The sequence below is a fragment of the Lissotriton helveticus genome, chromosome 12, assembly GCF_964261635.1.
Source record: "Lissotriton helveticus chromosome 12, aLisHel1.1, whole genome shotgun sequence".
NCBI classification, from domain to species: domain Eukaryota; kingdom Metazoa; phylum Chordata; class Amphibia; order Caudata; family Salamandridae; genus Lissotriton; species Lissotriton helveticus.
In genome coordinates, this window is record NC_136073.1 from 10,126,244 (window position 1) to 10,154,218 (window position 27,975).

Sequence of the window (27,975 nt, forward strand, 5' to 3'; positions counted from 1 at the left end):
TCAGACCTGGCTCTAGTGCCCCCTCCCGGGGTAAAACCCTCAGACCCGGCTCCAAGTGCCCCCTCCCGGGGTAAAACCCTCAGACCCGGCTCCAAGTGCCCCCTCCCGAGCGGGAGCAAAGGGCAGGAAGTGGCCCAGATGATTGCACAAGCCCGCGAGTACAGGGGGGGCCACAGCAGCTCATCCGGAGGGGGTTTGATGAAGGGGGGGGGCTGAGGCCAGCTGTGGGGGCCGCCCGACCCCAGGGGCAGGCATCCGCGTCCACCAGATGCGGTGGGGGCGGGGACCCCCGTGCCCATGGCAACCGCACACTAGACCGGAAGTGCCCCCTCGAGACTGGGAGAAGATAGAAAGTTTACCACACACCCGCCGCCCCCCCATCTCAGGAAAAAAAGCGGATCCAGCCCCCCCACACCCTGTTCAAGTTTTAAAGTTAGTTTCCTGCGAGAACCGGATCACCCCCCCCCCAAAAAAGCAACGGGGGCATAAACTGGGAGCTCCTGCCCCCCCCCCATCCGACTGGAGGAAACCCTCACGACCACAGAACCCCCTCCCGTTCAGGCGGAAGCCCCCCACCCGCAGCTACCCGGTGGGGGCGATCTCGAACCAAGAGGACGAGACAACCAACAGCCCCCCCCATCCATCAACGGCCGGAGCGGGAGCTGGGTCCGGCTCCCTCACCGGAGGCACGGAGCCCTGAGGGCGCACGGAGCCCGCCCCCTCGGCGGCGAGGCGCCCCCGATGCCCCCTCCCCGCCCCCGCGGGGGCCCCCACTCACCCGTCCATTGCACACGGAGGTCCGCCGGGGCAGCTGAGCAGGCGCAGGAATAGCGGGAAGCGCCGGCGGCCGGGGCATAATATAGACTCACAAAATGGCCGCCGCCGGGGGCGGGGCCAACCGCCTCACCCGGCCGCGGCGCCCATTGGACCAGCCGGCAACCTACGCGGCGCGTATTGGCTGACGGACAACCGCGCCTCCTCCCATTGGACGAAACTTTTTTCACGGAGCTCCGCCTCCCCGGCGGACGGGGCGGGGCGTGCAACAAGTTTCCGCAGTGAGACAAAATGGCGGCCGCTTGGGATGGGAGGGGCGCGCGACGTGTCGTAGGTAAAAAAAAAAAAAATTGAAACGAAAACAACACGGAATAAACGAAAATGAACAATTCGGAAGAAAAACAGAGAGAAGCATCAAATAAAATGCAAGAGACGTCGGACGGAGACGGGTCACTCTGGCCGTTGTTTGAAAGGGGTGAGAAAGAGGCCCCAAAGTTTAGTAACTTTCATAGACACTGAAGAAAGACTACAGACCCTCCCCCCTGGAGAGCAAGAACATCTATTATTCAGCAAGCAGAGGTTCTGGGGTGATTTAAATACCTAGAAACACAAAAAGTGCACACAATTGTGTAAGACCAAGGACATACCTATGTTTGTGAAGAGGCAGGGCCTCTGGAATTAGGAAATAACTATTGCAAACAGCAGCAGTGGAAGAACACAGCAGCACTATGACCTTCCCTCAACTGTGGTTTTAATTAATGCAGGTAATGGTCAGTAAAGATATATGGAGTGTGCTACCTCATGCATCACCCCTGCTGCAAAGAGGTGCACCAAGGTGTTTGCTACCTTTTGTATTTTGTTTGCTCACAATTGTCATTTTTGCCTCATGTTACTTAATGGTTGCTTTTGTAAATTGTTCACTTGTAATGTTCTCCTCATGTATCAGTTCTGTTTCTATTGTGAAGCGCTCAGACACCTTCGGGTGAAGTCCGCACTGTACAAAAACGCATTAAATAAATAAAAATAAACACTGCAAGCAGAAACTTACACCATTTTTTCCACCTCTATCCTTCAGCCATCATTCCAAATCCAAATAACTGACCAACCTATCCACCCACCACTTAAAATGTACTTGCATGTTTCACATGCAAGTACATAATATACACAATACACAAACTGCTCTGCACCCTGAAGCCCTCTAATCACCTCACTGACCCTCTACCTGCTAATGCTGTAAAAGACTTTACCCCCTTGCTCCTCCCTCTCTGGACCAAGATTATCAACAGCTCTTTGCAACAAGGCCACATTCCAGATTCCCTTAAGGTGGGGCAAGTCACGCCTATACTCAAGAAACCTACAGCTGATCCGTCTGACCTAAACAACTATCGGCCCATCACCAATATCCCCACCCTGGCCAAACTGCTGGAGAAATGTGTCCAACTCCAACTAACAAAACACATTGATCAATTTGACCTCCTCAACCCTCATCAATCAGGCTTCAGAGCGAAACATAGCACGGAAACAGCTATGACACACATAATTGATGACGCCCTCCAAATTCTGGATCGCAATGAGTCCTGCCTCCTCATCCTTCTTGACCTCTCGTCAGCATTTGACACGGTCAAACATGAGAACTTGCTGGAGCTGCTAAGTACTCGAATGGGGCTATCGGGAACTGTTCTCAAGTGGTTTTCGTCCTTCCTTCACAACCGGTCTCAGAGGTTCAAGATCGACAATGTGCTATCTACACCTGTGCCTGCAGATCTAGGTGTTCCACAAGGATCCACCCTCTCCCCTACACTGTTCAACCTCGTTATGGAACCGCTCGCCACCTTGCTTCAAGCATCCAATGTTCAATTCCATATGTACGCCGATGACACACAACTCTATCTAAAGTTACAATCCCCGGAAGATATCAAACATCTGAATTCCACGCTTATTAACACCCAATCTTGGCTGGCCGATAATCACCTCAAACTAAATGCTCTGAAAACTGAGTTCCTACTCATCTCACCCCCGGCGAAAATCTCCACCACCCAAACCTGGCTCAACAACCTAACAGCACTCAATGTCCAACCTACCATCGTGGACTCGGCGAAATCCCTAGGCATCACGCTCGACGCCAAGCTCAACATGCAGCAACACGTCAGCAAAGCCACAAAAGCAGCTAATTTCCAAATTAACACGCTGAGGAAAATTAAACCCTTCCTCCCGGCCAAAGACTTCCAAACTGCTGTACAAGCTTTAGTCATTCCTCGAATAGACTACGGAATTGCGGCCCTCAGCGGTCTCCGACTATCCACAACAGCACCCTTAAGAGCCTCCCTGAACGCTGCCGCGAGACTCATTACTGGCTCTAGAAAGCACTCGCACATATCCCCAGACTTAAAGTCTCTAAAATGGCTGCCTTTTGAGGCCAGAATACATCTAAAAATTGCAGTTATGACACACGCGGCCGTGCACCACAAGGCACCCAACTACCTCGCTCAAAAGCTGTCTATATCAGGAGGTTGGAGATCCAATAGGAGTACAAAAAATCTACTCCTAAAACCTCGTAGATTCCGGAAAGCGAAAACCTACAAGCGCTCCTTCTCAGGAATGGCACCCAGGATCTGGAATGCGCTCCCTCCTGAAACCAGGCTGATCTCCTCCACGGCACTCTTCAAGAAAGAGGTGAAAACCATCCTTCTGGCCAAGATCTCCTGATCGTTATAGATGTTGGTTCAGAGACTCTGCATTGCTTTGTATCACTGCTCACCCTATCCCTTGGCACTACACTCTACTTGTTGGGGGCACTACTACGCTACTCTCTTACTACCGACCAAGATATGATACACGTTGGTTTACTGATCCACCTGAACACCTCTGTAGTGGGATCAATGACTTGTGCTGTCCTATATTACTTCCTTACCTGATTGTATACTGATTGGTTTTATGTATGTTTTTTATTATCCATGTTATTACCATGTTATTGACTTTTATACTGTTCCCATTATCTCTGTTGACTCCTACTGCCCCTACCCTGTCTTTGTGAAGCGCTCTGATATCTGTAAGGATCCTGTTCGCGCTATATAAAACTTTGAATAAATAAATAAATAAATATACTATACTAATTCAACACTAATCCTCTATGGGTCCCGGAGTAGCGTGCTATCCGCTGAAAAAGCACTTCAAAGCCTCGTCAGGGGTAGTAAGTGCCAGCGTCGGATTGGTAACGGGGGCATTCGGGCAATGTCCGAAGGGCCGGGGTCCAAGTTCAAGCTGAGGGCTGCTTTTGTGCAGCCTGGTGGCCGATTTGAGCGATGTCTCTGTTGTTCGACTATACCGCCAGAGGCCCAGTGGGTGTCTGAGTGGCCTTTCTGAAGGGAGATGGGCACTCATTATCTCCTGTATAGCAACAACAGGTAGAGTGTCACCCCTTTTCTCTCGCTGGGCCTCCCATTAATGTAGGCATACTGAGCGGGGCAGGGGGCCTCAGCAGAAGTGGCCTCACCTGCTTTCAGGTGTGTTTCACTAGTGTAAACCGATGCGTGCATTCCCCCCCCCCACCCCTTTATGTAAAATTACGCTGAAAGCAGTGATTTGAGGGAAGGCATTATGCAAATGTGGGCCGATTTTTTTATGCGTGCCCGGGCCGATGTTTTTATCCCAATCCAACCCTGGTAAGCACTTTATAAATGCAATTACAATACAATATAATATCCAATGAGTGTCTGGAGCAGGAAACAAGCTACAGTAAATACAATCAAAACCTAATTTAATGGCTTGGAAGACTTATTTATTGCCACCAATATCATGGCTTTTAAAAATAGCAAACCTCATTTCATATGTTTTAAAACGATGCACTTGTCAATAAATCAGTCTTGCCACCAAATTAGCTTTTGATTGGATTTACTGTAACTTGGTTCATGCTCCAAACACTCATTGTCCACTGGAATTATGTGGCAGGGTTGACTACATTACGCAGCAAAAAAAGGCAAATTATGAGGCTTAACTTTGCACAGTTTATCACCGTATTAATAATTTTGTCATTTCTTCACTTTAACACTGGGCAAACGTTTCAGATCATTAGCACCAGTTTAAAATCCAAATAGACTAATAACTGAATGATGACAAATCAACCTTTCCATTGTGCCTTTCACTAGCCAACAATACAAGACACTATGATTTAAATGGTATTTATTCCATTTCTGCTAGAAATCTGCAGATTATGTAGGAGATGATGGATTATGTGGCAAATGTGGCAAACCCATAATTATGAGAAATATGCCACATAATCACATAATTCCAGTGGTCCTGTAAATAGGTGAGTGCTTTAGAAAAAAGTCTTGCAGATTACATTTAATTCATATTAAGTTGCAGTGGATTCTTGTTATGGTTAACTAGAACAATTTTAGGCTAACCAAAAACAATCAACATAGATACTCTTCAAAGCACATTGCGCAACACAATCTGTCTGAGAAATAAATATAATTGCACAAAATATCACAACAAATAAAATAGTTTGATATCTCCTAGGAAAAATGGACGCTTCAACGTAGACTTCATGAAATACACCCAATTGGGAAATGAACAGTGATTTATTAAGAAGTGAGGCCATTAAGATACAATCCCCCACTTTATGCAATCCTCTGTTGTTTTTTCGCTATTCTGATGTAAAATGTTGATTTATACATAAAAGTGTCCAAACTCCTTTTAATGCTGCATCTATCCATAAAAATGTTGTGTAACATGTAAATAAATTGTTCATGCCTTACAACACTGTTAGTCCTGTTTGGAGACATTATGAATGGCATAGTGGTAAATAAAATAAGGAAAAATATACCACATGCACGAGTGAAGACTCCTAGCGCACCAGGGCCACTGCTTTTCTGTTTTGCCTGTAACAACCCTTTCTATGGGGTTTTCTATCTGCAAAACAAAATAACAGGCCAACTAGGCACCGTGCTATGGTGGCCCACTTGCCAAGACTCTTGTGCCAAAAGTGTGTCTAACAGCACATCCGAAACACTCTTGGTGGGCGGCTAAACATTTGAGAAGGTTGGAGAAGAAGATGCGTTGTCAACAAATTGGTGGCTTAACTAAGGACCTTTTAGTTCTTTGGAGGTGGTGCAGCAATGATGAATCAGCTTGATTACGCCTTCTTCGTAGCTGGTTCCACGCCCTGCAGAAGTGGAGCAAGAGATGCTGAATGCTTTACCGCATGGCTTTAAGGCTGCCGGAGGTTGATCCGGAGGAAGCTGACTCTAGCTCTTATCCTTAAAGGTTGCAGTACTTTATGCTAAGAGGTGTTTGGTTAGTGCACAGTGTGCCATTAACTCAGCTTTTATGTGCTGTTTCAGTCTTGCAGTTTATACATGGGTGGAAGGTTAGCAAAAATACAAAGGTGCTAGTAGGCTTGACTTTCTGCTGACGTGTGAAAGGAAAAAGTCACAATGTATGCATGAGTAGCTCAGACAAGGTTCAACAAGCCAGGTGCATCTCCGTTACATCGTGGAAACTTAAAAAGCCATGCATAATTTATGCAGGTATTGCATAACCTATGCAAAGTGGCATTTGAGGAAATGTGAAGCGAAGGGTGCCACACAATCTACTCATGAATGAAATATGAGTTTGTGTGACGGAGTAGGAATTCAGAGGTTGCGTCTATGAAAGTAAGCATTGGTAAAGTCAATGGGTCTGGCTTTAATTTTTGAAAGTATGTAAATAGTATTTGTACATGCTGCGGGATAAGGTATCGGAGGTGGGGAACTTGACATGCGGGGTCCCTCAAGGCTCTGCGCTGTCCCCACTCCTATTCAATCTGTACCTGCAACCATTAATTAACTCCCTGGCAAAGATGGGTTGTCGTGTATTTAACTATGCTGACGAAACTCAGTTGTTATTGAGCATAGATAACACAGTGTCGGCGCAGAACTATGCGCAGGATGTGCTTAGATATACAGTTAGTTGGATGACCATGAACCTTCTGAAGATTAATCCTGAAAAAACAGAGGTTCTAGTGGTATCATCTACATGCTCCCCATGGAGTGACTTGTACTGGCCCCAGGAACTAGGTCCAACCCCTAAACCAGCGGATAAGGTGAAAAGCCTGGGCATCAAGATTGACAGTGAACTGTCAATGGTCAGTCAGATTTCCTCCATAGTAGGGACCTGTACCGGTCTAATCAGACAGCTGCGCAAATTAGTCCCCCTTCTTTCCCCATCCATGCTTCGCACTGTAGTTTCTGCCACAATAATTTCGAGGCTGGACTACGGAAATGCGCTCTACTTAGGCCTTCCAAAAATCCTGATCAACAGATTGCAGGTGGTCCTAAACGACGCCGCACGACTTATTTTCAGGCTCCCAAGAAGATCTCATGCCTCTCCATTGCTACAGAGCCTCCATTGGCTGCCTGTTAGGCAAAGGTCTGTTTTCAAAAGCCTATGTATAGCCCATAAGGCAATTTATGGGCAAGCACCCGCCTATATTAAGGAACGGCTGGAGGTGTACAAACCGGAACGAAGACTAAGGTCTTCTGATGCAGAGTTGCTGGTGTGCCCCCGGTTTAGAATGGCCACAAAAGGCGGGAGATCTTTCTCTGTTTTGATACCTAAAATCTGGAACAAACTACCTGAGCCCCTCCGTAAAGAAGGTAACCTCTTTCGTTTTAGGAAAACCCTAAAAACAATTCTATTCAGGGAGGTGTTGAGCTCAGTCTAATTACTCTGGTATTCTCTTCATCCTGCCAAATAAGTAGCTGTGCCTTTCGGTCATAAGCGCCTTAAGACCTGCCGGTGAGTTGGCGCTATATAAACCGGAATTAACAATAACAATAACATGCCTATATTGCCTATTAAAGTCAGGCATGTTCGATTTGCTATTGCTTCTTTATCAGATATACGAAAAGTTAAAGCAGGCATCAAACATCCTGCTGCAGTGACAAAAGAGAACACAAAAAGACTGCCTTCTGTATACAGTGCTCAGATGGTGGAAATATTTTATTGGATGCTGATTCAATGTAATTTTGAGATGTAATCAGCTGCTTATGCGTTGCAGTGCAGGCTCTTCATAGGAGGTGAGATGACCCACCATACACCTAGCATCTTAAGGCACAATTGCAATACTTCTCTTTGTGGAGCTGAATCAAACATTGTGTGTTGTAAAGAAATGGCAACAATAGGACATGCAGACAGATGCACCGCCAGCGGACATTTTGAGAAGGCCAAGAAAAAGTTAGTGTAGTTTAGGTGCATTCACAAAACAAAAAAAATATGTATTTATGTTTTTCGTGTCAACGTAAGGATGCTCATAAGCTGATAATCCTACCTCCAAATATTGCAATTAACTATTCATCTATTGTTAACGGGAGCATGCCTAATCAGGTGTTGGGGTGAGTCCTATAACAACATTAAACACAGGGCGTGGTGGGGGGGGTCATATAATAGTATTAAACACACGCCCACATTTCTGTTGCAACAATGACAAAACACTTCAGCAGTAATACACTTCCCTGCTTAAACGTTTCTATACGGTGTCAAACTCATTCTAATCATTATCTCTTTGTATTGTTTTTATCTAAAAGTAGTATGGCCCACCAAAACCACCATTGATTCATGCCACAAGCTGTGCCTGGTAGCTTGAAGGAAATGTTGATGTCTTTTTTTCTCTATTTCTCACCAGGAATTCTATCAGTGTTTGGATTCAGCTCCTAACATACGTGTTTTGGCCACAATGACCTTCCTCAGGGATGTCAGACGCCACTGGGCAAAGGCTACATTGCACAGTATGTATTACTTCTTCATGACAATATGCACGCATTTATAATCTCAATAACATTTTCTTTTGTATGCTGAAGTGAGGGGCACATGCAAGTAACCTGTGGAGGAAATTGGTGGTATTGGGGATCCCCGTGCACTTGTTTAGGTTGATATTCGATTTGCACCCTTCGACTTGGTCCCTAGTTCTGATGGGAGGGAATCGGGGTCTCTTGAGTAAACTAGAGACCAACCGTGGTCTGAAGCAGGGATTCTTACTTGCACCCCTTCTTTTCTCCCCCTACATACATGATCTATCTTGCGGAGTCGGACAGTGTAAGGGGGATCCACACAAATTTAGAGTAATGAGTATTGGATGTTTATTCTATGCTGACAACGTTATTATGCTGGATTTAACTCTGATAGGGCTACAGAGGCGTTTCTCAGAGTTGGGTAATTATGCTAATGAGCATTTAAAAAAAAAATCTTTAAGTGTAAAGTCATGCATTTTAGGTCGAGGGGGTGTAGAGTTAGGAAGGGTTTGCACTGATTCCTGGGGAATAACAACTTGGAAGTGGTGAAGCTGTATCCGTACCTGGGTAGAATGTTTTCTAGTAATTGCCTAAATAATGATCACATTGGTCATTGTAGAAGTAAGGCTTTATCTCAATCCTCTGCCATTAGTAGACTATACAAGTGTTGTGGGCAAAGGCATTTTTTCGCATGTATTGGCGGTTTATAAGATTAAGATTTCGCCTTCATTGAGCTATGCCTGTGAGGTGATGGAAGAGTGGCATTGGTCCTTTTTTGAGAAAGTTGAAGTGCGAATTTGGTGCTAAATCTGTAATCTAAACTCATTGGCCTCGCCGTTAGCTCTCCGGCTTGAAATTGGGCTCCTCTCCACAAATGTGTTTGCTACGGCTGCTGTTTTAAGGTGCGGGAATAATCTAGTGAATGGTAAACCAGGGCCTATTGGAGCGGAATTGAACCATGAAATATTTTATTGTCTGAAGGGAAAAAGTGCCCTCTTTTTAAATAATATGAAACCTGTGGACATGTTTAAAATTGGTCAGAGTGGGATGGCCGCCCCTCCAGAAGCTCACTTAAAACCTGAATAAAAAATCAATCTATGAAGTACGCCAGGAAAGGGATATTTTGTTGTGCGCTCAGTATGCTCGGAATGAAATAATATTGCATAGTAGTATTTGTAAAAAAAACACAACCATATGTACTATGGAACCTTTCCCATGTTGGTCATAGAACTGTTTTGTTACTAAGGTTGAATCTGCTTCCGTTACGAATTATCACTGGATCCCGGGAAAACTACCAAAGGAGGAGAGGCTTTGTAACTTGTTTGAGAACTGGGTTCAAGATTTAGATCATGTGCTTTTCGTATGTCTTTATCTTCATTTATTGCGGCTTCAATTGCTAGGACCAATCTTTTTAGAGTACAATATAACCACATTAGTGGAGGCCCGGAAATGTTTGTTTGTACCACCATCAGAAATAGCTTGTACAAATGTTTTTACATTTAAATATTTTTTTGAATATTTTCTAGAATCATCTGAAATTTTGTAAACCTTATAGTATTTGCATTCCCACATGAATTTATGGAATTTGGTATTTTAGGTTTCAAACATTTTAGCACAACATAAAATAGATTTATGGTATTAATTGTCTGTTTACAATGATGGATGTAATGAGAAAATGTATCAGTGTTGCACTTCCAAACATTGTGCATTACGGGCCTGTTGTATTTTAAGTCGGCCTAGTACTGTGCTCTTTAATTGATTTTTTGTGTATTTGCAATTTTCTGGATGGGGTTTTAGAGTATAGTTGTATACTGATTGGTTTTCATCTTGCACTCCAGAGATTCATGTACTGTACATTTTATGCATTGTTCTTTTTAAGAACTTTTTATTGATATTTATGTGGAACTCTTTAAGTTCCAAATCAGAATAAATAAAATCTTGGGCAACTTTTTAGCTGGTGAAGATGAGGCCAGGTTTTTTATCTACAAAGGGAATAGTGCTGCTGTATTGTGCGTTCTCTCTAGCTCGGCACCGCTTACCTCTTCGATGTAGATTACGCTGCTCTATTACTTGGATAGCACCAGCGCTCTTGCTACGGTGCAATGTGACTCGTCCCATGCAGCAGAAGGTGTCTTTTTACCTTCACGCATCCCAAGTTGATGGCTGCTTTTTGTGTTTTTTTAATAACACCCAAAAACCTTTATGTGATTACTCAGACTCAGGCCACTTGGCACATTAATATTGTATAGTTTTCCCATGCTGTGTAAAATAGCTAAATGAAAACAATGTGAAAAATTATTTTACAAAAATGTAAAAATGGCTGAACTACAAAGGAGTTTTGACTGTCTGTGTGTGGAGAAGAGGAAGGGCAGAGGCAATGACGTTTTTCCAACACCCGTGTGAATTGAGGCCCATGTACCTTCGTCTCACCTCATACTCCTTCGCGTTTAGCTATAGAGTTTGATGCTGTGGGTGTATCACGTTAAGTAAACTATATATATATGCAAACATTTTATTTAAAACTGAAAGATATTTTAAATCTATGTTGAATGCATTAAGGATAATAATGCCCCATGTACTGCAGAAGGGGGGTGGGGGGTGAAAATTTAGATGCATGGCCTCAACCTCAACCTCAGAAAAGTTCCCCTCACTCTAGAAAGCTCGACCACCCTTATCTCTCCCAAACTCAAATGCATCCTACTCAACTGCAGATCGGCCCAGAGACACTCCTCCGACATCGCTGATCTCGTCTCAGCTAGGGATCTGGACCTAGCCATTCTAACAGAAACTTGGCTCACTGAAGCCTCTACCCCGATTATGGACATACTAGTCCCCCCCAACTATCACATCATTAGGCTAGACAGGTCTTCAGACAAGACGGGCGGGGGAATTGCGTGCATTTTTAGGAGCAACCTCTCCGTTACTAAAGTCACCTCCCCCTCCCTCTCCTCCTGTGAACTCCTCTGCCTCGACATCACCAGCGAGGGCAAACAAGTTTGTGCTTTACATCTCATTTATCACCCGCCTGGTGACAATCTCATATTCACCCAACAAATCATGGACATGATCACTTCCAATGCCGGTCGGCAGACCACCCAAGTCTACCTGGGTGACTTCAATCTCCACTGGAACGATCAGAAAGACACAGTGGTGAATAGTCTCAAAACTTTCCTTAATGCGCTTGACCTTACCCAAATATGCGATATACCAACACACGACAAAGGCTCGATACTTGATCTCATCATTGCCAAAGAGAACTCTACACAACTGGAGACGATCCTACCCTGCGACTGGTCAGATCACCACATTATCACCTTCTTTATCAATGAAAAAGTTAAACCTAACCCGGCTCAACCAATCAAATCCAAAACATGGAAAAGGGACATGAAGAATCTCAACCCCTCCACTCTGCCTCCCCACATCGGCAATCTCCTCCTTCCCCCTTCAGGTGCCTCGGATGTCCAATCACTGACTGACCACTACCTTGAATCTATGAATACATTAGTCAATGAAGTCGCCCCACTGCAACTGAAGAGAGTCTCCACCAAAACTTCTAACCCCTGGTATGACGACAGACTCAATGACGACAGGCGTTCGATGCGAATGGCAGAGCGCACCTGGAGATCGGACCCTTCAGCACTACACCTCAAAAGGCTTAAAAACAAGAGAAATGCCTGCTTCAGGAAAATAAAGCGCACAAAGTTGGACTTCTTCAGCCGCCAGTTGGACCAAGCAAAAAACAGGCCAAGAAAACTGTTCGAACTAATCAAGACCCAAACAAAGGCACAACCCTTACAATCAAATAGCACAACAAGCGACACCCCACACTGTGAAGACTTCTCTGCTTACTTTAAGCTAAAGACTGACAACATAAGAAATGACCTCATCATGGATGTAAGCCGATTCCCCAACCACACCAGAATGTCCAACACTCAACCTAAAAACATGGCATCTTGGCTGTACTTCGATACCTACTCGGAAGAAACAATACACAAACTGCTCTGCACCTTGAAGCCCTCTAATCACCTCACAGACCCTCTACCTGCAAATGCTGTAAAAGACTTCATCCCCTTGCTCCTCCCTCTCTGGACCAAAATCATCAACTGCTCCCTGCAACAAGGCCTCATTCCAGACTCCCTCAAGGTGGGGCAAGTCACACCTATACTCAAGAAACCTACAGCTGATCCTTCTGACCTAAACAATTACCGGCCCATCACCAATATCCCCACCCTGGCCAAACTGCTGGAGAAATGTGTCCAACTCCAACTAACAAGACACATTGACCAATTTGACCTCCTCAACTCTCATCAATCAGGCTTCCGAGCGAAACATAGCACGGAAACAGCTATGACACACATAATTGATGACGCCCTCCAAATTCTTGATCGCAATGAGTCCTGCCTCCTCATCCTTCTTGACCTCTCGTCAGCATTTGACACGGTCAAACATGAGAACTTGCTGGAGCTGCTAAGCGCTAGAATGGGTCTATCGGGAACTGTTCTCAAATGGTTTTCGTCCTTCCTTCACAACCGGTCTCAGAAGTTCAAGATCGACAATGTGTTATCTTCACCTGTGCCTGCAGATCTAGGTGTTCCACAAGGATCCTCCCACTCCCCCACATTGTTCAACCTCGTCATGGAACCGCTCGCCACCTTGCTCCAAGCTTCCAATGTCCAATTCCATATGTACGCCGACGACACACAACTGTACCTAAAGCTTCAATCTCCGGAAGATATCAAGCATCTGAATTCCACGCTTATCAACACTCAATCTTGGCTAGCCGATAATCACCTCAAACTAAATGCTCTGAAAACTGAGTTCCTTCTCATCTCACCCCCGGCGAAAATTTCCACCACCCAAACATGGCTCAACAACCTAACAGCATTCAATGTCCAACCCACCATCGTGGACTCAGCGAAATCCCTAGGCATCACACTGGACGCCAAGCTCAACATGCAGCAGCACATCAGCAAAGCCACAAAAGCAGCTAATTTCCAAATCAACACACTGAGGAAAATTAAACCCTTCCTCCCTGCTGAAGACTTCCTAACTGCTGTACAAGCGTTAGTCATCCCTCGAATAGACTACGGAATTGTGGCCCTCAGCGGACTCCCGCTATCCACAACAGCACCCTTAAGAGCCTCCCTGAACGCTGCCGCAAGACTCATTACCAGCTCAAGAAAACATTCGCATATTTCCCCAGACTTAAAGTCCCTAAAATGGCTGCCTTTTGAAGCCAGAATACAACTAAAAATTGCAGTCATGACACACGCGGCCGTGCACCACAATGCACCCAACTACCTCGCTCAAAAGTTGTCTATATCAGGAGGTTCGAGATCCAATAGAAGCTCAAAAAATCTACTCCTGAAACCCCGCAGATTCCGGAAAGAGAAAACTTACAAGCGCTCCTTCTCAGGAATGGCACCCAGGATCTGGAACACGCTCCCTCCTGAAACCAGGCGTATCTCCTCCACTGCACTCTTCAAGAAAGAGGTGAAAACCATCCTTCTGGCCAAGATCTCCTGAACTTCATAGGTGCTGGATCAGAGACTCTGCATTGCCTTGTGTCAATGCTCACCTTGTCCTTTGGCACTATACCTCTACTTGATGGAGACACTACTACGCTACTTTCTTACTACCGACCAATATATGATACACGCTGGGTCACTGATTCACCCTCCCGATGCCCCCACTCAGTGCTCTCTCTATACTAAAACACTGGTATAAGCCTTCCACACACCCAAGGTGTACCTGAACACCTCTGTATTGGGACCAATGACTTGTGCCGTCTTATATTACTTGTTTACCGTACTGTATATTGATATGTTTTATGTATGTTATTATTTTCCTTTCATGTTAGTGACTACTACATTGCTCCCATTACCTCTGTTCATTCCTACTGCCCCTACCCTGTCATTGTGAAGCGCTCTGATATCTGTAAGGATCTTGTTCGCGCTATATAAAACTTTGAATAAATAAATAAATAAATGGCACCCCTTCCAACTTTACAATTCTGGTATTCCACCAGTGATAGGGAAAAGGCCACTCGTGAGCAACGCAAATTGTATTTTACTTCACCTCTTTCCTCTTCCACAAAAACCATGCTTTTAAGCTAAAGCTTACTGAGTTCCATTTGAGTTTTGGAAAAATCTAAAAAAAAATTATTTAAAAAAAAAAAAAAGCACCTACTGTCCTTCAGCAGGAGCCCTCCCTCGCCTACCAGAAAGGCCTGTCTGACTTTCTGAAAGATCCATAAAGATTTGGCCTCTTCAAGTGTAGTGGATATTAATACAGTCACCCAGCGGTGGGCACTGTTTCAGAAGACCTCTTTCTGTTCTACATAGTATAGATTAGGACAGACTACTCCTCACGCCGTCTTCCTCTCTCTGACTTCCTGCCTCCAGGTTGGGCCAGCCGATGATCCACCAGGTTGGGCCGGTCGACGATCCACCAGGTTGGGCCGGCCGACCATCCACCAGGTTGGGCTGGCCAATGATCCACCAGGTTGAGCTGGCTGACGATCCACCAGGTTGAGCTGGCCGACGATCCACCAGGTTGGGCCGGCTAGCGATCCACCAGGTTGGGCCGGCCAGCGATCCACCAGGTTGAGCTGGCCGACGATCCACCAGGTTGAGCTGGCTCGCGATCCACCAGGTTGGGCCGGCTAGCGATCCACCAGGTTGAGCTGGCCGACGATCCACCAGGTTGAGCTGGCTGACGATCCACCAGGTTGAGCTGGCTGACGATCCACCAGGTTGGGCCGGCCAGCGATCCACCAGGTTGAGCTGGCCGACGATCCATCATCGGAACTCTGAATGGATTTTCTAATGAATACTCCTGTGGGGAATGGGCTGTTAAGGGCCCCATCTTCTCTAGATAGTTTCAGATAATTAAGTAACTAACAATTGTTTTTTCCCTTTTTGCCGGTAACCGGATTTCCAGGTATATCTTGAGCAACCAAAATGTATTTTCTCGTCCTCTGGCTGCAGCCTCTCCTGGGTATTTTATTACATGTTGAGTCTGCAGTGCAATCCTACAAGGATGGGTAGATAGACATCTCAGCCCTTGATACAATCGCCCTCATTTTTTTGTTTAAAACTGCTTTTATTATTATTTTGTGTTCAAAAGTGAGAAACTGTTACAAGCTTGATACTATCTTCCTCACGGATGACAAGTAGCGCTCTACAAATCTACTGATTGAATGATTGATCTCACAACAAACACAAGTCATTTTAAGAAAGCAACACAAGGCAGCCTCTCTCCCCCCCCCCCCCCCCCCCGGTCAAGCATCTTGGGAGTAAATGTATCAGTGTTGCACTTCCAAACATTATGCATTACTGGCCTGTTGTATTTTAAGCCGGCCTAGTACTGTGCTCTCTGTTATTTTTTGTGTATTTGCAATTTTCTGTATGGGGTTTTAGAGTATATCAATGAGATAATTTCAGGGCCCACCTTGGGGTCTTTGATTCCCCTCTCTGTAGACTGCCACACAAGACTTCCATTTTGGAGTTCGAATTTTCCAGGTTTTGGCTTCTTTTACCAGTGATTTCTTAGCGGTGGAGACTGCCGCAGGCCCAGTTGCCTTCTAAGAAGTTAGCGCACTTGTCTCGGTTTCCACTCCCTTCGTCCAAAGATTGCTCGCCACCAAAGGTGCGTGTGAAGCCTCCATTGCTGAGCACGGCTTGTTTGCGATTACTGGTTCAACAGGTTTCGGCTTATTCTCAACAATGCTTCCTGCTGGGATGAATAGGTCAGCTCATGAAATCTCATGATGTTTTTTTTCCAAAGCAGAGACTGTTTAGCCTCTAGGGAAATGAGTTTAGATGTCACTGGCTCTTCCAGTACCTAACTGAAGCCCTCACCTATCATGTCATTAACTGTTTCACAACCTTACAGAAGCTCTGGCCTGTCAGGGCCAGCATCGCTCTAGTTCTCTCCTTCTGATCCTATGTGATGTCTACCCTACGCTTGCCCTTTTTTGATAAACTGACAACCCGCCACCCTTAAATCTGCTAATGTTTTGATTGTACATTAATACAAGACCTCTGAGTCGCCAGCAAAACGCATTATTTTAAAGTCAGATTTCTAACCCATAACTGTAATATTTAGCATTTTTATTGTTCTCCCTTTTAGCGTATGAAACTCACTGCCACGCAAATGCTCAGAATGTATTGTAAGCGGAAAATGAACTAATTTTGTTTACTTTACACCACATTAGCTAAGACATAAATACATTTTTTTAACTACTTAGGCTTTTTTTAATTTTAATTTGTAGAAAGAAGGTACAAAGGACAGGCCAATCTATGCATCATCTCTATGGATAATAGTCCATGGTCCTTTCTCTGCTGCCATATTGTCAGGCACTTAAGGTGCCACATAAAATATGCAACAAGAATTCTGGGAAGGTCTCGGTTCATGCACAGAGTGTCCATAATTTAAGGCATCTGTGAGGCACGAGCTACCCATTACATTGTTTGCTCAAAAATTAAATTCCAACTAATCCTGAAAGGAACTTCGCCAAACATTATTCCAGGTAAAATATTTTCAACATATGACGGATAAAGTATGGCACGTCTCCCTGTGATAGAGCAACTCCCTAGGCATGCTGTGTTGTTGTTCTCCTTGTCAGGGAAATGAGCCAAGAAGCAAGATAAGTCAACCTAGCTCTTCAGTAGCTTCAGCCAGTGTGTTTAGCACTCAGAAACAAGTTGACATATTGACATATTTATTTTATAAATAGTGAAACGTAAAATTGTTTTGTTTCACAGCTTAAAATTAAATGTTCTTTATACACCCAGTGTTAAAATGCTTTGTTATGAGATTTTGGGTGTTGAGAAACACCTTGCAAAAAGTTGCAAGGGGTTGCATAACGACTTGACCTGCCTGTGAGTTTACCAACATGGGACAAGCTTTTAATACAGTGGACCGTACTTCACCCCTTAGAGTAAAGCGTACATGCGGAAGAGGTGTGGCGCCGCGGCCAGGGCGACTGACGCTGGAATCTGGGGACCACGGTTCGATCCCCGGCTCCGGCGGCAGGTTAGCCTAGCACCATGTGACTCTGGGCAATAGCTCGCTTAATCTTCCCGACGGCCCCCAGCGCCTAGAGACCCTTACGGGTGATTGTGCGCTTTACAAATGTGGACTTTACTTTACATATTGGAAGTGAGTCGCCTCCTTGGAACGCAAGTGCACGCCCCAGTGACACTTGGGCAAGTATTGCTTTTCAGAGTACAATGCTTGAGCACCGGGTGTAAGTTTCATTCTTTGAAGTTCAGAGTGGAATAGTCTCAGTGAAATGCAGGCCTTCAGCCAAGTGTCACTCATTGGGTGTGAGCCTCACTCTTTGTAAAACAGTGTCACTCATTTCAGCGCAGTCTCACCCATTGCCCCCTCAAAGACCCTACTGAAATTAAAAGAGTCACATACCTATTGAAAATCATGTATCTGTTAAAAGCCCAAGTTAAGGCCCAAGTCCCACAAATCCCACCCCTTTGGATCCTGACCCATGATATTTCTGTTTGAGTGGGTATATTGCAAGATCGCAGCATTAAGTATTGTGCTCACTGGACCATGTTGCTTGTGCTCCTCGCCGGCCTGCTTACACTTAAACGTCCTCTTTTAATTATTACAACACGGCTCAGGCAGCGCTTTAATTGGGCAGGCACAGCCAGGTATTGAGTACCTGCACTTCTCTGATTTAAAAGGCAGAGTACCTGCACTTCTCGGCAGAGCCACAGTACTTTTAATGGGAGAGTACCAGCCCTTCTCCGTAGTAGGCAGGGACTGTGCCCCCCCCCCGGCTCGCCCCCCAGGGAGCCCTCACTCCCTCCCTTCATGTGCACCGTAACCCGAGCAGCGCCCCGCGCGGGGGTCTGGCGTCGCAGCGCTGCCCCGGGGGTGCGGGTGGGGCCTGCATGAGCCTTCATCAATAAATGAGGCGCCGCTCCAGTTACAGGGATGGGACAATGGGTGGGCCGCGCCCTGCCCCCACCCACGGGGTTTCAAAGCACCCCCCACCCAGCCTCACTGAGAGGCCCGGGGTGCAGCCGCCTCTCTGCTGTCCCTGTGCGCACCTGGGGGGCCAGGACCGGCGGCGTGGAGGGGGCCTTACCCCTTCTGTGCACATGCCTGGTGCGTTTATACCTTTTCTGTACATGCCTGGTGCGTTTATACCTTTTCTGTACATGCCTGGTGCGTTTCTGTCCTGCAGTTACTTCTCGGGAGGGATTGTAATGACTCAGTCCTCTGCCCCTCCCCAGGCCTCGTGGTCTTTTAATGGCGCCCCTGGTTTGGGTCAGTCCCGTCTCCATGGTATTCCTCGGTGATGGATACATGTCTCCTTCTCGGCCCTGGTGTCAGGATCCAGGCAGGGTCCCCCCTCCCCTGAGATACCTCCACCTGGGCGGCTCATCTCACCCCCCCCTTCTAATCCCTCAGCCCCCCTCCCCCCGGCTCTGTGATGTCTGATCCCGCGTGCAGACAGAAGCCCCTTTCACCCCCGGGCCTGCGGGGGCCGCCGCATACCTGAGCGCACTTCAAAAGCTGAGAGGCCTGTTCTGATCTGGCAGCCTCATCAGAGGGGGGGGGAGCTGCTACCGCCCCACCTCTCAGCAGACAGGGGAGGGGCGAATGCAGGTAGACAAGATAGAGTGTGCCCCAGCTCCAGACAAGGACCTCCCTCCGCCCCCTGTCAGTCACCCCAACTCTAGACAAGGACCTCCCTCCGCCCCCTGTCAGTCACCCCAACTCTAGACAAGGACCTCTGCCCCCTGTCAGTCACCCCAACTCTAGACAAGGACCTCCCTCCGCCCCCTGTCAGTCACCCCAACTCTAGACAAGGACCTCTGCCCCCTGTCAGTCACCCCAACTCTAGACAAGGACCACTGCCCCCTGTCAGTCACCCCAACTCTAGACAAGGACCTCTACTCCCTGTCAGTCACCCCAACTCTAGACAAGGACCACTGCCCCCTGTCAGTCACCCCAACTCTAGACAAGGACCACTGCCCCCCTGTCAGTCACCCCAACTCTAGACAAGGACCTCCCCCCTGTCAGTCACCCCAACTCTAGACAAGGACCTCTACCCACTGACAGTCACCCCAACTCTAGACAAGGACCACTGCCCCCTGTCAGTCACCCCAACTCTAGACAAGGACCACTGCCCCCCTGTCAGTCACCCCAACTCTAGACAAGGACCTCCCCCCTGTCAGTCACCCCAACTCTAGACAAGGACCTCTACCCCCTGACAGTCACCCCAACTCTAGACAAGGACCACTGCCCCCTGTCAGTCACCCCAACTCTAGACAAGGACCTCTGCCCCCTGTCAGTCACCCCAACTCTAGACAAGGACCACTGCCCCCTGTCAGTCACCCCAACTCTAGACAAGGACCTCCCTCCGCCCCCTGTCAGTCACCCCAACTCTAGACAAGGACCTCTGCCCCCTGTCAGTCACCCCAACTCTAGACAAGGACCACTGCCCCCTGTCAGTCACCCCAACTCTAGACAAGGACCTCCCTCCGCCCCCTGTCAGTCACTCCAACTCTAGACAAGGACCTCTACTCCCTGTCAGTCACCCCAACTCTAGACAAGGACCACTGCCCCCTGTCAGTCACCCCAACTCTAGACAAGGACCTCCCTCCGTCCCCTGTCAGTCACCCCAACTCTAGACAAGGACCTCTGCCCCCTGTCAGTCACCCCAACTCTAGACAAGGACCACTGCCCCCTGTCAGTCACCCCAACTCTAGACAAGGACCTCTACTCCCTGTCAGTCACCCCAACTCTAGACCAGGACCACTGCCCCCTGTCAGTCACCCCAACTCTAGACAAGGACCACTGCCCCCCTGTCAGTCACCCCAACTCTAGACAAGGACCTCCCCCCTGTCAGTCACCCCAACTCTAGACAAGGACCTCTACCCCCTGACAGTCACCCCAACTCTAGACAAGGACCACTGCCCCCTGTCAGTCACCCCAACTCTAGACAAGGACCACTGCCCCCTGTCAGTCACCCCAACTCTAGACAAGGACCACTGCCCCCTGTCAGTCACCCCAACTCTAGACAAGGACCTCTACTCCCTGTCAGTCACCCCAACTCTAGACCAGGACCACTGCCCCCTGTCAGTCACCCCAACTCTAGACAAGGACCACTGCCCCCCTGTCAGTCACCCCAACTCTAGACAAGGACCTCCCCCCTGTCAGTCACCCCAACTCTAGACAAGGACCTCTACCCCCTGACAGTCACCCCAACTCTAGACAAGGACCACTGCCCCCTGTCAGTCACCCCAACTCTAGACAAGGACCACTGCCCCCTGTCAGTCACCCCAACTCTAGACAAGGACCACTGCCCCCTGTCAGTCACCCCAACTCTAGACAAGGACCACTGCCCCCTGTCAGTCACCCCAACTCTAGACAAGGACCTCTACCCCCTGACAGTCACCCCAACTCTAGACAAGGACCACTGCCCCCTGTCAGTCACCCCAACTCTAGACAAGGACCACTGCCCCCTGTCAGTCACCCCAACTCTAGACAAGGACCTCCCTCCGCCCCCTGTCAGTCACCCCAACTCTAGACAAGGACCTCTGCCCCCTGTCAGTCACCCCAACTCTAGACAAGGACCTCCCTCCGTCCCCTGTCAGTCACCCCAACTCTAGACAAGGACCTCTGCCCCCTGTCAGTCACCCCAACTCTAGACAAGGACCACTGCCCCCTGTCAGTCACCCCAACTCTAGACAAGGACCTCTACTCCCTGTCAGTCACCCCAACTCTAGACCAGGACCACTGCCCCCTGTCAGTCACCCCAACTCTAGACAAGGACCACTGCCCCCCTGTCAGTCACCCCAACTCTAGACAAGGACCTCCCCCCTGTCAGTCACCCCAACTCTAGACAAGGACCTCTACCCCCTGACAGTCACCCCAACTCTAGACAAGGACCACTGCCCCCTGTCAGTCACCCCAACTCTAGACAAGGACCACTGCCCCCTGTCAGTCACCCCAACTCTAGACAAGGACCTCCCTCCGCCCCCTGTCAGTCACCCCAACTCTAGACAAGGACCTCTGCCCCCTGTCAGTCACCCCAACTCTAGACAAGGACCACTGCCCCCTGTCAGTCACCCCAACTCTAGACAAGGACCTCCCTCCGCCCCCTGTCAGTCACTCCAACTCTAGACAAGGACCTCTACTCCCTGTCAGTCACCCCAACTCTAGACAAGTACCACTGCCCCCTGTCAGTCACCCCAACTCTAGACAAGGACCTCTACTCCCTGTCAGTCACCCCAACTCTAGACAAGGACCTCCACCCCCTGTCAGTCACCCCAAATCTAGACAAGGACCTCCTCCCCTGTCAGTCACCCCAACTCTAGACAAGAACCTCCTCCCCTGTCAGTCACCCCAACTCTAGACAAGGACCTCCTCCCCTGTCAGTCACCCCAACTCTAGACAAGCAGCGCCCTCCGCCCCCTGTCAGTCACCCCAACTCTCGACAAGGACCTCCCCCCCTGTCAGTGACCCCAACTCTCGACAAGCAGCGCCCTCCGCCCCCTGTCAGTCACCCCAACTCTCGACCAGTCACCTAACTTCCCAGTTAAAGGCTAAAGGCCAGCAAACAATTACAAAACTAATGTAAATTTTGAAGTCTGATCTGTGATCTTACAAAACACCCACAGGCATGGGGGCACGATTCATGAAGTCAACAGAGGCGTAACTTGGTCAGTAAGATCTGGGGGTGTCAGCTTCAGGTTTCCAAACAATCACACAGACATATAATGTTAAAGTACATTATAGGACAAGCAGGTTGCATGAGTGTGATAAGATTTCAAAAATTAAGCTTTATGACTGATCGCTTAATTAAATGCTATTCGGGTGGCGATCTTATCATGTGATCACGGAGCCACTCGAACTATCCGAACGTGTAGTGCTGTTGTTTGTACGTTTATATTTCTTGCTGTTTACTTTTTTGTGCGAGGTGCATTCTGCTTTAAAATTTAGCTCTATATGCCAGCATGGGCATCCGCAGAAATGTTTCCGGGGGGGGGGCGCTAACCTGGCAAATGAAGGGGCGTGGCTAATGTTAATCAATAGGGGCGGAGCTAAAATGGCAGACAATCCGGATCGGGTAATGCTCAGGCCAAGCTGACAAACAAAAGTGGTGAATTCTGCATTTGAAACTGGACAACAATTGGAGCACACATATGAACCCTAATATTACACCCTGGCCCCTTAAAACTCATACATTCCCTAATCCCTGAAATTAGCCCCCTGGCACCCCAAAACCCATAACCCATACCCGCCCTGACCCCTAAAATTGTCCCCCTGGTACCCCAAAACCCATACCCGCCCTGAACCCTAAAATGTCCCCCCTTGCAACCCAAAACCCATACCCACCCTGTACTCTAAAATTACCCCCTGGTACCACAAAACCCATACCCACCCTGAACCCTAAAATTACCCATGCCCCCCCCAAAACTCATACCGGCCCTGAACCCTAACATTACCCCTGGCACCCCAAAACCCATATCCACCCTGAACCCTAACATTTCCCCTAGCACCCCAAACCCCATACTCGCCCTGAACCCTCAAATTAGCCCTGGCACCACAAAACTCATACCCACCTTGAACCCTAAAATTATCCCTGCCACCCCAAAACCCATACCCACCCTAAACGCTAAAATTACCCAACTGGCATGCCAAAAGATGAACGCTATAGGGCAGTTTTACAAGCCCCTGCATCACTTTTGCGTCACTATTAACATGGGAAAAGTGTCGCAAAAGTGGCCCAAGGGGCTTGTAAATCTACCCCTACAAGCTTACACTACATTCGCATATTCGGAGGGGACTGTCCTCCTTGAGGTTTCCATGCATGTAAGTCTAAAGCACCGTAGCCTAGATACGCAGCCAGTAGGTAATGCTGGTGATGCTGCAGAATGCATTACATTTACTGGAACTTACTTAAAAACTGCTGCCTGCTCCTCTGATACTATACTGTGGAGTCGGGCTGATCAGCAGCACTGCATCCTGGCAACCAGCCCCTCCCGAAGATCCCACTTTCTAGATAGGGGTGGGTCAAATGTTTCCTGGATTCTCCTTGCCTGGGCCTCCTCTGCATCTTCGTCGGTGCCCTTGGATGCAAAAAGAGATAGATCCATGGCCCTGTTCACCATTCATCTGGTGAGCAGCGCCATGGATGTGTATTCCATACAAGTGCACAGACAGCAGGAGGAAAGGGATGGCAGTGCAGGTGAAGCTTTTCCTTTGTAAAGTCATTCCTGCTGGCGTCATAGCCCATGGTTTGCTGTGTGTACACTTGTATGGATACACACCTATACAAGTGCACAGACAGCAAACCCTGGGCTATGATGCCAGCAGAAATTCCAATACAAAAGAAAAGCGTCACCATCCCTTTCCCCTTGCTGTGCACATCTTCCCACTCCCACGCCATGACCAGTCAGCTAGAAGTGGTGATTTGTCATTCTGAGGGGTGTGAATGTTATAAGAATGTGTGTGCCCGGCTGAGACAGCTTCCCGGCACACCACACACACACAGCCGCACCCGAGTACTTCACACAGGTCTTTAAAAGACCATTTACTTGGTAATGAGGCTTTGTTGTGTTTTCACCCCTACTTAGAGCCCCTGCATCTCCACTCTGCACATGGCTTTGGCTGGATGAATTAGCCCCCCCCTCCCGAAATTTGAGGGAGAGGAGTTGACGTGAGGTTTAAAAGAGGGATGAACAAGGGATTGAAGACACTGAGTGGTGACCGTGATGGGGCAGACATTTAATGCAGTTTCCTTTACAAATAGGTTTATTGTACAAATCTAATTTGACATACTCGCAGACAGCAAATGCTGCTGCCTTTCCATGGTGTCTGAACGTTTTTTTCAGGAAGTTGGGTCGACGAGCTGATCGGGTTATTTTCTTCCTTCATGTGGTGGTGTTGAGTGGGTTGCAGGGCGCCTGCACTTGTTGCCTCTGTCATTGGTAGCCCCCTCCATCTGAATGCCAAGGATCACTGCCCCCCAACCACCGCCACCTGGAGGGGTCGCTGTGATGCCTAGAGTGACCAACTGGCATGGGTGCAAATTCTGGAGAGTGAGTGTAAAAATTCAGGACAAAGGGTCAAAATTCAGGACAAAAATTCAAGACAGGAGGTCAAAATTCAGGACAAAAGGTAAGGTTTAAAGACACATCAGAGAAGGTTGCGCAATAGTATATAAGTAAGTAAATAGACAACCACTAAAGTACAAGTGAAAATAAGTTTATATTAGGTTGAGACAATTGTGCACTTCATGGTATGTCAATATACACGCAGCTTTAAGCAAATGTGCAGGTCTTTTTATGGTAACAAAACCGCCCCACCTTTCCAGCTCCCAGAGAAAACGCCTGATGCCCGTTCCGGCCAGTCTGGCCTTGATACCACCCTCCAATGGCGCCCCTCATCTTCACATAGACCCTTTCTCATGTGTATTTAATTTCTTGTATAGTGCTACTCATCCCAAATATGTGGGGCAGAGTTTTGGAGTGCGTTACAACACACACATATTATATAGAGACAATCCCTCATATAAATGAGAAAGTCAATATATAGGAAATGTTGCTTAAGATAATGGGGCTTACAATGTGTAATCATACTTTCATCCATCATTCAGTCTTTCACGATTCATTCTGTCCTTCCATCTGTGTGCCGATCCATGTCCATATTCATCCATTTACAAACCTATCCATCACGTTTCCTTCCATCCATCTGTACACTCATCCATCCACTCTTCCACACATCCATCCATTACCTCATCCATCCAGCCATTCACCTGTTCAGTCATCTATTTACACATCCCCCTTCCTCTTTCAATTACCCTTTCACTTAGCCATCCATCCTTCCATCCACCCACCCGTCCATCTACTCATCCATTCAAGAATCCATCCATTGAACCTATCATTCATCTATCCTTTCTCTCATCCATCCACCCTTTCACTCCTTCACCCATCTATCCATCCTTTTGTCCATCTACCCGCCCTTTCACTCACTCATCCAGCCTTAGATCTACCCTTTCACTCATCCGTCCATCCATTCACCCTTTCACTTATCAATTCATTAATCCACCCTTTCACTTATCAATTCATCAATCCATCCATCATTTCACCCAGTTCAGTTCATGAAGCTTTATTCGGTTCATAATAGAAATGACCATAAAAGCAAAGCAACCAGGCAATAAAATTACAAAAGTGCAAACATGGTTATGATTAAAAACTCATACTTTTTCTAAAAGCCATAGATTTACATATAAAACTGGCAGTATAAAAACATATATCGGGGTGGTCCAAATTATATAACAGACACATAGCATCCGCCACAGTAAAAACTCCATACTTAAGAAATATTGGTTTTAAAAAGGAGATCCTAACATTCTGAAATAGGGAGCAGATGAGCATAAAGTACATTGTGCTTTCACCCATCCATCCACCCATTCACTCGCCCGTCATCCACCCTTTCACTCATCCATCCATCCATCCATCATTTCACTTATCTATCCAGCCATCAATCCATCCACTCATCCCTTAACTTACTTACTCACTCACCTTTTCAAATTAATTATGAGACCCATCAAGGACTCCACCCTCGCTGTAGTTCCTAAAGTAAGGGGTGGGGTGGAGCAGGGTTCACTATGCCCCTGCACATAGGCAATCTGAAAAAGTGGAAGGCATGAGTCATGCATGATGCGCAGGGCCTTGACGTGGGGCGACTGTGACATGGTGTTGTTTCCGGAGCTTTAAGTGGGATGAGAAAACTAGAGGGTCTCTTCAAAAGGGTGTTTGATGTAACAAAATGCGTGCCTTAAAACACATAAGCTAAAATTCTGTGCTTAATATAATGTGCCACCTGACTGGTATTTTTGTTGCTTCTGTCATTGCATCCAGATATATCATACAAGTAACGTTACACCTACAACTAGCCAGAACTATTGGCTTTGTCAATGGTTGTTAGTTGAATAAAATAAACAAGACGGACGTGCACGCGCTTTTAAGCTCAATGCGCATGCGCATTGAGCTTAAAAGTCACGGGCACTGCAAGGAATCGCCACGATTCCTTGCAGTGGATAAAGAGTGGATAAGCCCCCATAGTCTCGCTTGCTCGATGCGCATGCGCATCGACAGGCGAGACCTAAAAAGCAGCAATCATGGTTGCTGTACTAAAATATAATCCTTTTCTTTCAACTTCTTTCACCGCCTTCCTTTGGCTAAGTGGATTCTCACCTAGCAGCAGCAGGGCGTTTTTGCACGTTCATGTGTCTGAATGCCCTGCCCTGGACTGAGGCTGGATGAGGCCACCACATGCTGTGCCAGCCCAGACTGACCCATTGTCATTCTGTATGGGGCAATCAGCCCCACGCAGAATGATAATGGGCGGGGTGGGGCTGCTCTTGTGCTCAGAGGAGTGCGAGGCGCCCCATCAGGGAGCTGAGGCCTCTCGCAGGGGGACAGCTCTGTTCCCTGCAATGCTTAAAAGCCCCAGTGTCAGGCCTCACTCCTGGATGCATTTGTACAGAAGGGCTTGCGCAGGGGGGGGCAAGGAGAGGCGCTCCAGGGGGGGGCAAGCGCCCCTCCTTGCCCCCCCCTGCGGACGCCCATGTATGCCAGATCTCCATTTCGTGACAGTACACAAATGGAAATTACACGAGTTTCGCACACCCCTACTCAGGGCACAAGTCTTAAAAAAAGAAGTGGGGGGGGGACTAAACTAGTTGGGCAGTATGTAATTTACATCACGGCGTATGACATGGCATCAAAGCAAATGGCATCACAGGAATGGACGTCATGGAAAGTGGCTTCCCAGGAAGTGGCATTACAAGTGACATCAGATCTAAAGCCCTCACATATATGTTTAGCAGGTCTATTATGTGTACGTTTGAGCGCATTGTGAGGATAATAGCACAGTCTGCTATGAAAGATGATATGTGGCTTCTACACCTTGCAATCCCACAGTTTTATGTAACGCATCCTGTACATTTATTTACAAACATAATTTATTGTACATGTAATATGCACGTGTTGACGTTAAGAGCTCTGACACCCTGCATTGGAAAGAGTAGGGCTATATGAGAAAAAGTAGTGGTACTTAAATTATTTCAACGTCTCCTCGGGGGAAGTAAGCTCTATATAAATGCAATTTGTTTTGTTGTAAATACAGGGAAAGACCAACACATCTGATATTCTTACAGTGCGTGTGCATCTCCTAAAACAAGGACTGAACAAAGTGAAAAGCTGCCTCTCTAGTATTTGTGAAGTGATAACCAGGTGTGAGCCTTTGATTCCCCTCCATTGGCATCAGGTGTGAGGCTTCTGTCTGCTCCCAGCCAAGAGACTCAAACAAAAGGAGGCCTCATGACCCCCTCAAATTTGACCTTTGTTACGGGCCCAGCATGAGTCTTAAATAAGAAAGCCCC

General features: G+C 47.4%; 2 protein-coding genes across 4 annotated transcripts in view; one reads left to right on the forward strand and one right to left on the reverse strand.

Annotated features, from left to right (window-relative positions):
* PTBP1 (polypyrimidine tract binding protein 1) overlaps positions 1-27,975 on the reverse strand; it is a 450,657-nt gene that overhangs the window by 32,840 nt on the left and 389,842 nt on the right. Inside the window, exon 1 of one of the 2 annotated variants that reach the window (XM_078670614.1) lies at positions 779-890. The exons of the other annotated variant lie outside the window; for it this stretch is intronic. Within the exon in view, the coding sequence (XP_078526740.1) occupies positions 779-786 (8 nt within the window). The 5' untranslated portion in view covers positions 787-890. Of the gene's footprint in view, positions 1-778; positions 891-27,975 lie in introns of those variants that run through there. 2 annotated transcript variants of the gene reach the window in all.
* LOC144799353 (uncharacterized protein KIAA1958-like) overlaps positions 929-27,975 on the forward strand; it is a 370,582-nt gene continuing 343,535 nt past the window's right edge. For both annotated transcript variants that reach the window (XM_078670612.1, XM_078670611.1), the window contains exons 1-2: positions 929-1,538; positions 8,438-8,540. The gene's annotated coding sequence lies outside the window, so the exon portion shown is untranslated. The remainder of the gene's footprint in view (positions 1,539-8,437; positions 8,541-27,975) is intronic.